Source organism: Phyllostomus hastatus, unplaced genomic scaffold (genome assembly GCF_019186645.2).
Source record: "Phyllostomus hastatus isolate PE091 unplaced genomic scaffold, TTU_PhHast_1.1 phas_contig_948, whole genome shotgun sequence".
NCBI classification, from domain to species: domain Eukaryota; kingdom Metazoa; phylum Chordata; class Mammalia; order Chiroptera; family Phyllostomidae; genus Phyllostomus; species Phyllostomus hastatus.
The window spans coordinates 5593759-5608157 of record NW_025333993.1 but is presented as its reverse complement, the minus strand read 5'-3'; the positions used below and the strand labels follow the sequence as shown (position 1 = coordinate 5608157).

The 14399-nt window shown below is 54.2% G+C and overlaps 1 protein-coding gene across 2 annotated transcripts in view; it reads right to left on the bottom strand.

Annotated features, from left to right (window-relative positions):
- Positions 1-13834, bottom strand: part of ERG (ETS transcription factor ERG) — a 99963-nt gene extending 86129 nt beyond the window's left edge. The window contains exon 1 of one of the 2 annotated variants that reach the window (XM_045852746.1): positions 13709-13834. In XM_045852746.1, coding sequence (XP_045708702.1) covers positions 13709-13726 — 18 coding nt within the window. In that variant the 5' untranslated portion in view covers positions 13727-13834. Of the gene's footprint in view, positions 1-13230; positions 13507-13708 lie in introns of those variants that run through there. The other variant, XM_045852747.1, reaches the window with a different exon arrangement.
- Positions 13835-14399: the final 565 nt, after the last annotated feature.

Genomic DNA, 14399 nt, shown 5'->3' with positions numbered 1-14399 from the left:
CTCTCTCTACAAATAAATAAATAAACTTCAAAAAGAATTAGTCAAATTTAGATTGCTTCATGTATACTCCCCAACAAAATCCTAGTTCTCTTAGTTCCTTTTATTTATCCTAAAAACAGTAAGAGCGTGGTGATCCAAAGTATAATCGGGTTGGGAAACACTGGAACCCTAGATGACCGACCAATCAGGTTTCTTTCAGAACATTTTGACTCTCAAATCAAAGTTGCTTCCTTTTCTTCAACTCCTTACCACCTAGATTACAGTTTTGCTGGGAGAGGGACCAACCCAGATTTCTTTTAGTCACCTATCCCGCCTGAGACACGCCTCACTCAGGGAGAGATCTCGCTACACGTTTGGTCATTTATTCAGGTGTTCGTTCATTCGTCTGGCGAGTGTTTATGGAGAAGCACGTAATATGCTGAGTGCTGTGCTGGGCGCTGGAGAAGCAGCGGTGGGGCAGATTCCGAAATATTAGACTGAAAATCGGTTCATTAAAAAAAATCTCACCGTGATAAGAGGTTTTACAGTTTTATGAAAGATCACCTTTTCTTTGGCTTATATATATATACACATAAAATACTTTGACCAGCAAGGCCCATTGAGTTAAATAATATGTTGGCTAGCCCTAAAGTTTCAGGAGGGAATTCCACTTTATCTGGCTTGGCCAAATGGACCGTTAACAGCTATTAAAGTGGATGGTTATTACAGAGCAGGTTACCTTGCAGTGAAATACGGAGAACTGAGCTATCTATGAAGATGGTCTAGCACGTCGTAGCCACTGCAGATGTCACTGGAATAATCATGACAGCGGTGCAGGAGCTGCCGGGTTCACCCACGACCATGGAAGCCCCCATGGGTGCCACGCTGGAGGACGGTGTTGAGGAGATGGAGTTACAGCCCCACTGTAACTCCACAGTAACAGAAGAAGGAGGACAAGCAGTGCCCATCGGAGCCCATGAGTACACCTGGAGGGCTGTGGAGCGGTCGCACGTTCGGCTGACCCACAGCAGGCCCCGGATGTGTGAGTGCTGCGAGGTGTGGCCGGTCGGGAGAGGCACAAAGCCTGCGGGGTTGTTTGGCTCCTCCCGACAGCTGTCACATGACAAAACACAGGCTCCGAGAACCGCATCCTGGCTCCCAGGCATCGAGTGGGAAGCATCTCCAGCTTGATGCCACGGCTCGGCACAGGCAGCGTGAGCTCCTCCGTCGCATGCTCACGCCCGTTCGAAACCCGGTTCGATTCTGGGCGGCGGCCCCATCACCCCCCGACCTTCCCAAACACAGGCAGGCTCTGAGGTCCCACACTCGCCACGTCTTGCGCTGGTCCCCAACACAGTAATGCTCCTCTCCTGGTCAAGAAGCACAACTTCTCTCCCAATTCTCGGAGTGAGGGGGGGGGGGGTATGGACACAATGCTTTTATTATAAGACGTCAGTCACTGCTCACTGGATTAAATGAGCTAATTCTCTAGGGCAGGTTGTCAGGAACCACCGCACTAACTAATGCCCTCGCTCATGCATTTATCATCCAGGCAAACAGACAGTCACTCCCTTCTGGGACACGTACAGACTAGACATTCTTACGGGGCACGATAACACACGAGACTACATACATAACAGCAGCGTGTAACTTAAGGCGCAGAGAACGGAACTTCAGCGCCCAGTGTTTCGGGAGTTCCCGGTATTCTCTGAGGTTCCACGGATTCTAAGTGACGGGCAGGAACCCACGCGGTGGTAGTTCGGCACCTGCCTGTTCCCCATTTGTACAGAGTGCGCTGCTCGCTGGCACCGGACGCGGAACACGCTAAAGCGGAGACAGGGGCACCTCGCAGCCCAGCATCCCGGCCTTGCCTCGGAGCCTCCCGACTCTTGGTTCCTTGAGCTCAGGAACATGCAGCTGAGCTCAGCTGCTGGGAGTCCGGCTGACACGCTGCTTGGACCCGTAAACGGACCCCCGATCTGCCATCCTGGAAGGCATGGATGGCGTGAGACAGAGACCAATCACGTAGATGGGAGTGCTCCCACCTCTCTAGAAGGAGCTACAAAGGCCCAAAGCGTACCAAGGAGTCCTTCTAAAAGACAGACATGGGAAGCGAACATGGTCACCAGTGGGTCACTTCAGGAAAGGCAAGTAAGAGGGTGCGGTAAACAGCAGGGGTGAGACTGGGATCGGGAACCAAGCCCAGAACAGGGAGCACCCATTGCTCTCTAAAGCACAAAGTGGTTCAAAGGCCACCCACGCACCCACCTCTTCTATCCCGGCACCGCCCCGGCAAGTGGAGTCATGATCATCACGGGGTCTGTCCTACAGACGAGGAAACCGGGCCCCGGACGAGGGGCGTCGCCCTGCCAGGGCAGCAGAACGCGGACCTGCCCCGGGCCGGCCGGCTCTGCTCCGTGGCAGGAACCTGGGGGGTCCGCTGGAGGACACGAGGGCCTTCACCGCCAAAGGGGTCACAGCCCCGACTCCTCTGTTCTCAGGCCCCTGGAGAAAGGCGAGCGAGTGGAAGAGGACTATCCAAAATGAGTCTGGTCTCTCGTCTTCTGTCACTCTGAAACACAGGTCTGTGTGCCTGGGGAAACAGAGCCCGCCCCCAATCCTAAGGAATACAGTCTCAAAACACTCCTGACGGTGGAATACCAATTCCTTTAATTTCCATTACCAAGCTTTTATTTTCTAATCTCCTACAAAAGCTGTTTCTGAAATGGGGGAAGAGAACTCAGTCTGATTGTAGTTGTTTGGCCAACATGCTTTTCAGTGGACGCACTGGATCCGTATCCACTTCGGACTCAGGGAAACAAAACAAACGAAATGACCCCAATCCCCAGGCGGACGGTGGCGATTTCCGGGGAGAAGGCGCACGGGCCGGCCACTCTCTCTGGCATCAAGGGTGAGTCTCAGCCGGACGGTTGTGCATTGGCACGGCGGTGATCCCAGGGGCTCCGGCTCAGGAGGCCCCAGCAGCCGCCCTGCACAGCGGCAGGGGCGAGGGGGCACCTGGAAGCTCACAGGGGGACTCGAGGGACACTGCCCAGAGCCGCCCTGACAGCTAAGGAAGCTGCACCCCCGAGGCACAGGGGGGCCAAGGCAGAGGGGGGCAGCCGTCTTCGCTCACGCAGGAGGACCCTGAGGTCTTACGGTGAGCGAGGACATATCACCGGAGGCGTCCCCCGAAGGGAATATTGCTTTGGGTGCGTTCATGTCAGCTCAACCGAAACACGCGCCTCGAGTAGGTAGAGGGCATCGGCAGGCGCCTTTGGGAACCGGCTCCTTCCGGCGCGACAGGACTGCACCGCACCACGCCCGGCGGCTGCTCGGGGTCCAGCGCAGTCTCCAAGCCTCCCCACCTGCCGGTCAGCACACCTGCGGACCACCTGCCGGATGACGAATCCTACCGGACAGTCCTCCTGTCCGTCGCGACGTGAAGCTCACAGGCGCTCGCCCGCCATCGAAGGAGGCGTTTCAGCAAGACCGGAGCCAGCCATTAACGGCCGCTCCGTCTTCTGAGGGTTTCAGGGACCTCGGGCGATCCGGGCGGAGCCCCGCGTTTCCTGGCCCGGAGAAGGCAAACAGCAGCCTTCGGCGTTTTGCCAATCAGTCGGTTGTGTGGCTTTCAGGTGCTATTTATTTTATTTGGTTTATTGTTCAGTGTTGCTGTTTGTTGACTTGACGTATTTTTTTTTCCCCCTACAAAGAGGCCAGTCAGTAAGGACACATCCTGTGGATGGATAATTGATGATTCCCTATTGTTCGGTGTTTGTGTGTGTTGTGGTTTTCTGTGCTTTGGTTCAAAGGACCTAAACAATGCATCCGCTGGAAGTTACCAGCTAGTGCAAAATCAGCACAGGGAACAATCTGTGCACCGAGATTTGGGTGCCCCGATCTGGTGACCCCTGCTCGACTAAAGAGAGTGAAATCGAAAATGACCGTTACACTAAATAAACGTGAAAAAAAAAAAACCACCAACCCTTCACCTGAGTCTCTAAGTGGCTTATGTGCCAACGAATACGAAAGCAGACTCACGTATCCTTCTCTGGGGTACAACGGAGACCCAGGGACCTGTGGGGCACCCTGTCTTACTCACAGGTACATCTAGTCTAGCTGCACTCATTAGAAACCTCACCTTGTTACTACCTGCTTCAAGACGGAGAATTCTGCCTGGACGTCTCCAGCAACAGGCTGCTCCCCCCGGAGAGGGGCTGACGAGGAACCGGGCCTGGGCGGGCAGAGGAAGTTTCCATCGGGGGGCCCTCCCCGCGCCCCCGCGTCTCTGGTTGGGCTGGCTATCTGTGTAGGAAGTGAGCGCAGGAAGTATCTGTCTACAAACCCTTTATCCTCAAGGTAATTGCTACAGCAGCATTTTGCTGTTTACCAAAGCAGTAAACATGTGATCTAAAAAAAGATGTTTTCCATCTCCGGAGAACAGGGCTTAAAAAACACGCACGTGCACTCAGTTCGGAACGGGCTCCTTATCAGAGCTGTCTGCAACCTGATGTGCTTTCCACGGCGAGGGAGTCGCTGCGGCCAGCTCTCGGGGAGGGACGGAGGGTCCTCTCTCCAGTGCCCAAGAAACCACGGGCGGCTTTCTTCGCCGGGATGTTACTCTAGCACAGTAAATGGTATTTCCCTTCTGTGCTTAACACGGGCGCGCCGAGTCCCCGGTCTGTGGCTTCATAGATAAAATCAGTGAGCTCATCCCCGTTAACTCACATCGGGGGAAGGATAATTCAGAAGTCAACGGGTTTACAGTGTGGCTGGGAGTTGATCTCAGACAATATTCCTATTTTACATGTGAACAGAGATATGCTTCTAATTCTAGGGCTTCTCGCAAGATGACGTGCAGAGATAGAACACAGAGGCGGGGGCGTGGCTGCGGCTGGGGAGGACGTGGGGCTCACCTCACGCAGGTGCAGCCTCCTGGTCGGTCTCTGTTTCTTTGCTCAGATTGAAGGCTCGCCACCTAACTGCCCCGGATGTCCTGGGGCGAGACAAGTGACCCAGTATCTGTGACAGGCAGTTTGCCGTGGACCGAAGCAGGGACCTCAGGAGTCCAAGAGGGACCCCTGAGCATGCGAGATGTTGAAGAAGGCCCTCCTCCTCATCATCATCATCGCTGGCCTTGGCATTGAAAACTCCCCCGTTGGCTTGTTACCCATTGCAAAGCAGGAGAGGAGGGAGGGAGCGTGAGAGTGGGGGGTGCAGAGAGAAGCAGAGGGAGATGCGGGGGAGCCCCGGCGTTCCCTGGCGCAGGTTTAAGTCACTCCCAATGTGCAGGAGGGGCTCGGAATGGCGAGCACTTGCCGTTCTGTGAGAGCTTCTGTTTTGTAATAAGGGGAAAAGAACGTGCTACAGGGAAGTTGGGTGTCCGGGAAAAAAAAATTTTCAATCCACAAACTATTATAGGAATAGAGAGAAAGAAAAGTAAAGTTTTTTTAGATTTCCTGATTCTTGTCCTGGAAGGAACGTGTATTTGACTTGAACGAAGAACAAGGTCAGCTAACGTGGGTTCAGGACCTCCCGTGGGCGCCAACTCGACTCATGTCCACACTCGCCCCACGAAGCAGAAACTGCGGTTACAGACGGACAGACCCGGATGCTGTGAGCTCACGGGCCTGTCCCTGGTGGACTGCTTCCCTGTCCCCGAGAAGCAACTGAGTGAGGCCCGGCCAGGCGAATTCACCTGCTCAGGTCCCACCGCATCGAGCTGAAGCTCCGGCCCCCAGCTCCCGGGCCAGAGGCCTCTCTCCTCCCTGCACGCCACCCCCCCCCCCCGCCCCTGCACCCACGCCTCCCTTTCCTTGTGGGCAAGATAAGCCCAAGCCCTTCCCCGCAGAGGCTATTTTAAGGACGCCCTGAAGAGAGAGGGCACCCGGGGCCTCCCTGGGCCCCAGATAAACTCCGCCGCGCGTGCTCGGTGTACCCTGCGCGTTCCTGACACCCTCCGCACCTCAGGTAGCACACACGGACAGCAGATCCCGAGAGGACTTCGCAATATAAAACCACATAGTTTTTTTCTTGCTCTTTTTTCACTTGGAGCAACGTCTTGGGAAATCTACCTCAAATTGAGACACAAACTAATTGTGTTGACAAATTCTGCAGTGCGGTTTCAACAGTTTCCTCTTCCTCAAAGGTGAGCCTCACATGCACACGGGGTTAACTTGAAAAAAAAAAATAAAACTCGGCGAGACCCCAGGGGACCCACAGGGAGAGGGTGATGAACGCGCTACCGGCTGATGATTTGAATTCATGGCCTTGCGGGGGATGCAAGTGGAGGCAGGGAGGGGGACGGGCGCAGAGAAGCTAAATCATCACGGTGGGACGCGTGAAAGGTGTCCGCCTGCGTTCAGTTCAGGAGCACAGGTCCTTTGCCTGTGTCCTCAAGGTTCTTTACCCTGTGTTCCAGAGCCTGACATGCGCCGTCCTGGACACACGCTTTTGAAGTGGCAGCCCTGAGGTTAATGTTATGATTGGACTGTGATGTGGCTTTAAAAATAAATAATTTTCCTCGGCCCCGGCTTTTTCTTTTTCCCCCACCTCCATGCCTCAGCACTTATCTGCCCACGACAGCAGGTGACCGTTCTTCCCGGGCTGACTTCCACGGGCGCCCCTCAAAGGCTCGGGAAGACCCGGTGGAAAACCCTGAACCGCGCTTCCACGCGCGCGGCCAACTCGAGAGCAAGGAAGTTGACGCTGGGAATGAGGAAACTTAACTCAGCGGCTGACCTGGAATCCAGAGCCGCTGCCCCTTGCAAACGGCCAAATATGGAAAGAATTCTGGTCCCCGGGCAAACACCGCCTCTGGTGCTGCGGCTTTGGCTCTTGAACTTTCCGGCACGTTTTCTTTCTTTCTTTCTCCTTCCGTGTTTCCCCATTCTCTTATTTCTTGACAGTCGATTGTTGGCACTATCCCAGGTGCCCTCCACGGCCACCCCTTTGGCACGTTTTTCTTGGTTAGCCACCTAGAGTATGATCGTTGTGGCCCGAGGGGTTTTTTTACACAAAAGCAGTGGCACACGTAAACTGGTTATCGTGTGTTTCGTTATTCAATGCAATGTATCACTACATCAGTGAGTTCATTTTTTTCTGCACAGGAATTTGACATCTGGCACTAGGGCAAAGAGCAGGGAGAAAGATCGCGGGATGATACACGGAGGGGAAACCAAGAGATCTGTGTGACTCTGGCCACAGTCTCGGCCCCCTGAACCTCCGTCTTCATTGGTACGAACGGCAGCAGCACCCCCGGGTGTGAGAGGGACGCCCGAGGCGACGTGAGCACCCAGCAGAGCCTGCCTGACGGGCGACCAGCAGTGCGGAGGGTGCTGACACCTGGGATTAGGAATTCAGGCTACAACAGCCGCTGCCTCTTGAAAACATTTTTCTGTGCCCTTTTCAACATCAACGTAATGCCATGTAACTCATTTTCACTCAACTAGGACGAATATCTCTAAAGAAACAGGACTTCTGCTTCACATCCCCAAGCACAATTGCGTCACTCTGTGTTCAGAGCTTCGGGACAAGGCTCCTTCTTTGGGGAGAGTCTCTTCATGCTTCCCTTTAGGACTCCAAGGGATCCTCATTAACATTTAATTTTTCAACAGATTTGTATTGAAGCCCCGTGGTCTGCTGGCCGCTGCAGGGGACACCACAGACACGGACCAGCTGCCCCTGACGGCAGCTTCCACGGCTCACGTGGGCGGACACGGAGCCCGGGAGAGGGCTCACAGACCTGGCGGAGCCGGGAGGGTGCGCAGACGGGAGGGGAGACCGCGCGTGGGAGAGCGGGGGCGGAAGGAGGAGCGACCCTGAACATTGTAAAACTCGCCTCGGCCAAGTTCAACGGGGGGAGTGGGCGGGGAGTCAGTCTGACGGGACAAGGGACGAAAGTGGGGACAAGGAAAAGACCCAGGGGTCACAGTGGCCACCTAGCTGAAACAGGCTCACAGACCAAAGACGTAATGAAATGCTGTGATTGGAATGAGATCCCCATCTTTTCCCGTCAGAACGGCAAAAATTCCAAGAGTGAAATATTCAGAGCCGCGAGGGGTGCAGAGAAACAAGCCTCATCAACAGCTAAAAGAAGTGGAAACACAGGTATAACCACCCTTCTAGAGAGTGAATGGGCCAGTTTTCCTCTAACTGGCCAATATTTAAATTTGGCACAGACTGTGTCATACACCTACCCTTTGGTCCAATCATTACTTTCCGCAGCACCAGTAGGGATAAAGAGAACTTTAAAAATTAGACAGAGGGTGCATGGCAACGTAGTTAGCGAGAAGCTGAAGGGACCCTGGCCGGCGTGGCTCAGTGGGTGGGATGCCGTCCTGCACAGTGACAGGCTGCCGGGTTCGATTCCCGGCCAGGACCCACGGCTGGGTTTCCGGTTCGGTCCCCGGTCGGGGCACACACAAGAAGCAGCCGATCAGTGTTTCTCTCTCACGTGCATGTCTCTCTCTCTCTCTCTCTCTCTCTCTCTCTCTTTCCCCCTCCCTTCCTCATCTCTAAAAATAGATAAATAAAGTATTTCTTAAAAAACGAACTGAAAGCAATATTATTTCCTACCACAGGATTTGGTTACATACATTATAATATTATCTTAGGTGGGGTATAATGACGCACAAAAATTCCGCTTATCAAGCACTTTGAGTGACACGTGGAAATGTGTGTCAAACAACGCTGGCCGAGAAACGCAAGGCAGCCGGGGAGATAGACGGATGGAAACACGCAGGGGCAGACGCGCCAAACGTCCGTAATTTTCTCTGGCTGGCTGGGATTAGAAGCAATTTGTATGGATTTTGTCTTTTTTTTTTTCATTTTCTCTACAGCGAGAATGTGTTATTAGTATCGTCTGTACCATACAACAACATGTATTTTTCAGGACTGATGAGGAGACACAGGAGAAGAGTGGGGGTCTTCCCGGGCCCCAGCCTCGGACCGCAGAGTCCACCGCCTGCCCACGGGTCAGGGGCCTGACTTCTCACCCCGTGCAAGGTCACTGCAGGCCGCCCGCTCCGGACCTGTCCTGGCCACGGCCTCGCAGGCCTGCTTCGCCAGGTGCGGGGGAGCCCGCAGTCCTGACGTGCACGCGGGGGCCTGTTCCTCTGCCTCTTCCGAAGCAGTTAGGAGAAAACCCAGGTGGCCCTGGACCTCACCATTCGGGCCGGGCCATGGAAAGCACAGAGGATGCAGAGCCGGGCCAGGGGCCGGGGCCGTTTCTGGGGACAGCTGCTGGGGCCTGAGCGCCTGCCAGAGGCTCTCCCAACCTCCCCTGGCACAGGACAGGAGAGCCACTGTGATCCCATTTCACAGGCGAGGCAGCGGAGGCCAGATGGCTTAGCCCCCCCACCCACCCAGGGTCATGTGACTCCTAGGAATTCAAATGCAAGTATGTCTGTGGCCACATAAGATAAGAAATCTCAGGGGCTGAAGAAAAAAAAAGTCTTCCATCCTGTCCTAATGAAAGGAGGGGGTGGGTCCCCTAGAGCATCCAAGGTGTCCCCTAACCCTAGAGCAAAGGTCCTGCCCCAGCAGAGGGTGCCACCAGCCCCGGAAGGGCCTGGGCACTGGCACTGCGGCCCTTCTCTGAGATCTCACACCCAGAGGAGCTCTCTCGTCCCAGCTTCCCATGGCCCCGGGGCGCGTGCCTCCCAGTGAGTGCCCCCAACGCCCAATCAGCCCATCTGCCCAGGCCCCGGGGGGGGGGGTGCCCGGGGAAGCCTGCCGCTGTGGGTCTGCACACCCACCCACCCAGAGGCGCTCATCCTGAAGCTCTGAACCCAGCAGCGACGCCTGCCTGAAGACATCAGGAATGCTTGCCGCCCTCATGTATCTTATTTTGATGTGTGCTTTCTCAAGAGACGGATGCATGAGTGTGTTTGCGGGGGTTTTAAAGAAAGGTCTGTTTTGCAAAAAAAAAAAAAACACAAAAAACAAACAAACAATAACTTTAAAGAAAATATCACTAAGGAAAGGCTCAGACATTCAGAACATTCTCTGAGAGCCTGGCAGTTTCGTGTACGTATTTAAGGGACATGCAGTGGGAAAGAACACCCACACCTTGGGCCGTTCCCAGAGCTGCTCCAGGGTCCCTGAGTCGGGGGGGCTCAGGACCAAGGCACACACAGACGCAGAGAGCTGGGGAGGCTGGAGTTGGTGGGGGGGCACCCGGGATTTGCAAGCACCAAGCCGTTGTCAGACACTGGCCCGAAATCCCACTTTCAGGCCAGGACAGGAGGCCAGCGCTTCCTCTGGGGACGCGGTGTTTGCAGACCCGAACAGCAGCACCTCACACTTGATGCCCCTCCGCTGGCCCCAAGCCCCTCCCGCCCCCAAGGGACGAGGGATGAAACAATTCTCACTTCACGTAAGCCGATGGGCTCACGAAAACCGTACATTAAACTCATTCACCTCGTCCACCAAAATCCGACGAGGTGAATTGTCTTCATACGACCTTTAGTGTTTTCGCAAGTTTCTGTGTTCGCACAAAACAGCAAAGGCCCAGCGAGCGTCTGCTGGGTGCAAGGCGTGTGTGTGTGTGTGTGTGTGTGTGTGTGTGTGAGTGAGAGAGAGAGAGAAACGGGCTCTGTGTTTTTCAATGAACACTTCACCTTTCGACCACCCTCCACCCCTCCGGCCCCTGAGAAATCAAAGAAAGTAATTTACTTGTTGAAACAACTACCTGAAACAGTAAGAGCTGCCTTGTTTGTTAGTAACTTTCCATATCCTGTGGGGCCCTTGGAGGCCGGGGGGTGCCCGGCCTGCTCTCCCCCTCCTCCGACCTCAGACCTCTGGGATAAAGGAAAATGCCCACACGCCCGTTTTTTTAAAAACACTCAAGACCACTGCACCCTAGCATGAGGGGCTGCTGCCCCGCCCCCCAGGGTCCCTGGACCACCCGCGGAGCCCAGGGGGGAGCCCTGGTTTTCCTAGAATTAGCTCCTCTCCTCCCTCTAGGCATTGCAACAGACGCACTGGCGGCATTTGGCGCTGAGAAGCATTATTCTGAGACGGGGCTGCAGGCTCCCCTGGACTTCCCGAGTGCCCTGCTGCTTAACAAAAGGATCAAGGAAGTCTTGGGGGCTTGGGTTAAAAATCCTCACGGAAGCACAGCCACGTTCCAGGACTGCCGGGGTCCGTAGGAAAATGGAGGTGCCGTTTTTTCTGGGGCAGCGAGGGAGGGGTGTTGGACACCCCTCGGTGCCCTGCCTTGGCACAGCACCAACACTGACCCGTGAGCTGCATACGGGACCTCACCCTCCATGCTTATGTGTTTTATGAAAACTTGTGATCTGATCTTCAAACCCAGGGGCCCTTGGAGATGATACGTGGGCACTCCCACGTAAGCTGCTAAAATTCCTTTACTTCTTCCAATGGTAACATTTTGTTCCCGATTCCAAACTACCACGGGAATATAATGGTGGGAATCACACACACACACACACACACACACACACACACAGACAAACAGGATAAAAACATTGAGCTTTTCCTAGTTCCTCAGAGGGTCTTATATTCATGCAAAAAAAAAAGCCCCACTCAGGTGTGGAATACCAACTTCACACATCAGCCCATCTGAAACTTAATGGACTAATTGGTGTCTTCGCTGCAAGCACAAACGGAGTGTGTCTGAGACTGGAAATTGCCTGAAGGAAAGACAGACCGTCTCTCCCAGCTCCAGGGAACAGCCCCGCTTCCCCCGTGCTAATTTGAGCTTTGCACTCCCATAATTGAAACCGTGGTCCGCAGTGGTTTCTATAAACAAGTCCATAAAATCATCGCATGCCTTTACCCAGGAAGGCCACCGGAAACATGTCTTGAGGGAAGTTACCTATAAAGAGGGGCTACTTTGTTTTCACAGGGGATGCAAAACAATTCACTTGGTGTCATTTCGAAAGTTCACTTGAGACAGAGATAGCACACAGATCCCGAGTGTGGTAAGACGTGAGCGCAAGCACGGCATCCGAGGCAAGTGCAAACTGTTTCCCAAAATTTATTCTGAAAGTCGCCAAGCATTCCAGCTTCAAGAAAGAATGCCTTCAGATCTTCAGAAATGTAAGGCGTGTATGTTTTGCAAAACATACCCCACGTTCTGAAGGATGGGCTTTTATTTTAATGTCCTTTAATAAACTGCTTTTTTTTTTTTTGAAACATAAGACTGTACTGGAGCTATGCAAGATTTACAAAGACTATCTGATTTAATGGCTGTGAAATATGGACTTAATTAAGGGTGAAAATAAGGATAAAAAGGATAGCATTTGGGGTTCTAAAATCAAACAATTCTGCTCATGTAACTGGAATGAAGCACATCAAACTCCCAATTTCACAATCCCTGTCTCTGGGAGCTGACATTTCAGCCGACCCCATCCTGGAAGCCCGAGAAGGAAAATCTATAGAAGGCGAAAGCCTTTGAGGCCTGAATTTTTAAGGTGTTATTGAACACACCTTAGAAAAGTAAAACTGAACAGAGCTTCTGAAACTGTGTGTACAGTGGGTGTTAACCCCATCCTCTAATGCACACATTTCAGACTAACACACAGACCCAGCCAAGAAGGACTTCTGACACTGTCTCCGGCCCAGTTCCGGGCAAACTCCCCTTTTCCCCGAGATTTCAGAGGAGCGAATGCCGTCGATGAAAACACAGCCCAAGGCTTCTCCCCTCCCTGCCGCCACCCCAAAGGCACGCAGCCCCCAAAAATATCTTTCTCCTCCTTTTAGCGTTCGCGGCTGACTTTTTTTTTTTTCCCCCCATTTCTGCCAAGGGCACCGAGGCACGGCGGCCTTGAGAACACTGCGACAGACCGGCACACGAGCACGGCACGGACGCCATGCCCCCGGTCCGCACAGACCGTCACTCCGGTTTCACTTCCAGGAGTGAGGCCACACTCGGGTCTCCCCCTTTGCAGATCTGCGCCCACGTTCCTCCCTGCACACACCACGCACGAGACACACTGGCGAGAGAAGCTCAGCAGACCCCACACTCCACCCCGCCCCCCCCTCCGAGCCCAGAGAACCGAGAGGCCATTCCTGCCCGGCGCCCACCGCCACACATCACCGAGAAGAAGGCTTACGCACAGCGCACAGAAAAGTAGGCACTTTATTAAAGACAAATCCATAGCCCCACAGACCGAGTTACCGCCATCTGAGTTAGGAGAACGCTCCCCTCTCAGCACGAAGGATCCGAAAGCCCAAGTCAACGTGTGTGAGTCCCGTGACCCCCAGCCACTCGCCAGGTACCTCTTCGCCTCCACTGGGGGCTGGCGGGCATCCCTGACGCTAAGGGTCGATCCAGAGCGTCCGAGAGAGAGAGAGCGCGCGACAGTTACAGGCCCGTCCTGGTCTTCGACCCTGCCCTCCGACCTCTCCGAGGGCGCTGCCGTCCGGCAGGGACCCGTCCAGCCCGGCGGGGACGGTTAAAGAACACGAGCATGCAGACTCGCGCCGAAAAGCCTTTGCCAAAGCCGTCCACCGCACTCCACGGTGAATTTACAAACCCCCATTTTTTCCTGAGTTTGAAGTTTTTAAGCCTTGCGGATGGTTGGAGTAGGAAAAAGGAAATTTACCAGGCAGCGCAGAGGAAATCTTGTTGTCCTCTATTGTGGCGGTGGGGGTGTTGCCCAACCCTGACTTATCTGCCTTGATAAAGGAAACCCGAGAAAAGAGCCGCGCGCGCAAGACTCGGTCAAACGGAAAAAAAAAAAACCCCTCTCCTTACCTTGATCGTGCTGGCCATAATGCAAATCAAGTGTATTGATCGTTAATAAATGTTAATGATAATTATTGCTTCTCTCTGACCAGAAAGGAGTTTTGATGAGGTTGTTTAGAGCGGATGAGATTGTGCTAACTCTGGGAAATGAAGTCAGCCAATGGCAGGAAGAGGTTTCTATTGGTCCTGGCTGCCCGGCCCGAAGAAACAGGATATTTGGGAGTGGAGAGATAAGAGACCCTGAAAACAATGTTGTTTTTCTTGATGATATGCAGCCAGGAGATTTTTTTTTTAATTACAAGCACGCAGCGCCCGGGACGGGGGCCTGCCGGAGCAGGTGTGACCCGGTGTGCGCGGCGGGACACGGCGCGAGGAGGCAGGATGCAGATGTGGCGAGGCTCTCCCGGCTTCACACGGGGCTGCCTGCGGCTGGGGACCCAAGGGCGCCCCGCCGCTGGGGCCGGGGCCGGGCCTGCTCAGCCCCCACCCCTGGACCTGCCGCACGCTCACACCCCCGGGGGCACGGGGTTGGGGCCCAGCCTCTGCTCCCTTCTTCTCCTGAAAGGGAACTTCGCAGGGAGAACTTAGTTGGAGACAATGTGTAGTAACAGCCGCTGGCTCGCCGGTTTTGAACACCCTTCATTGATTCAACGTCTCCGCGGGCGGGCGTCCTGGAAGGGTTTCATTGTGTTCCCTCCAG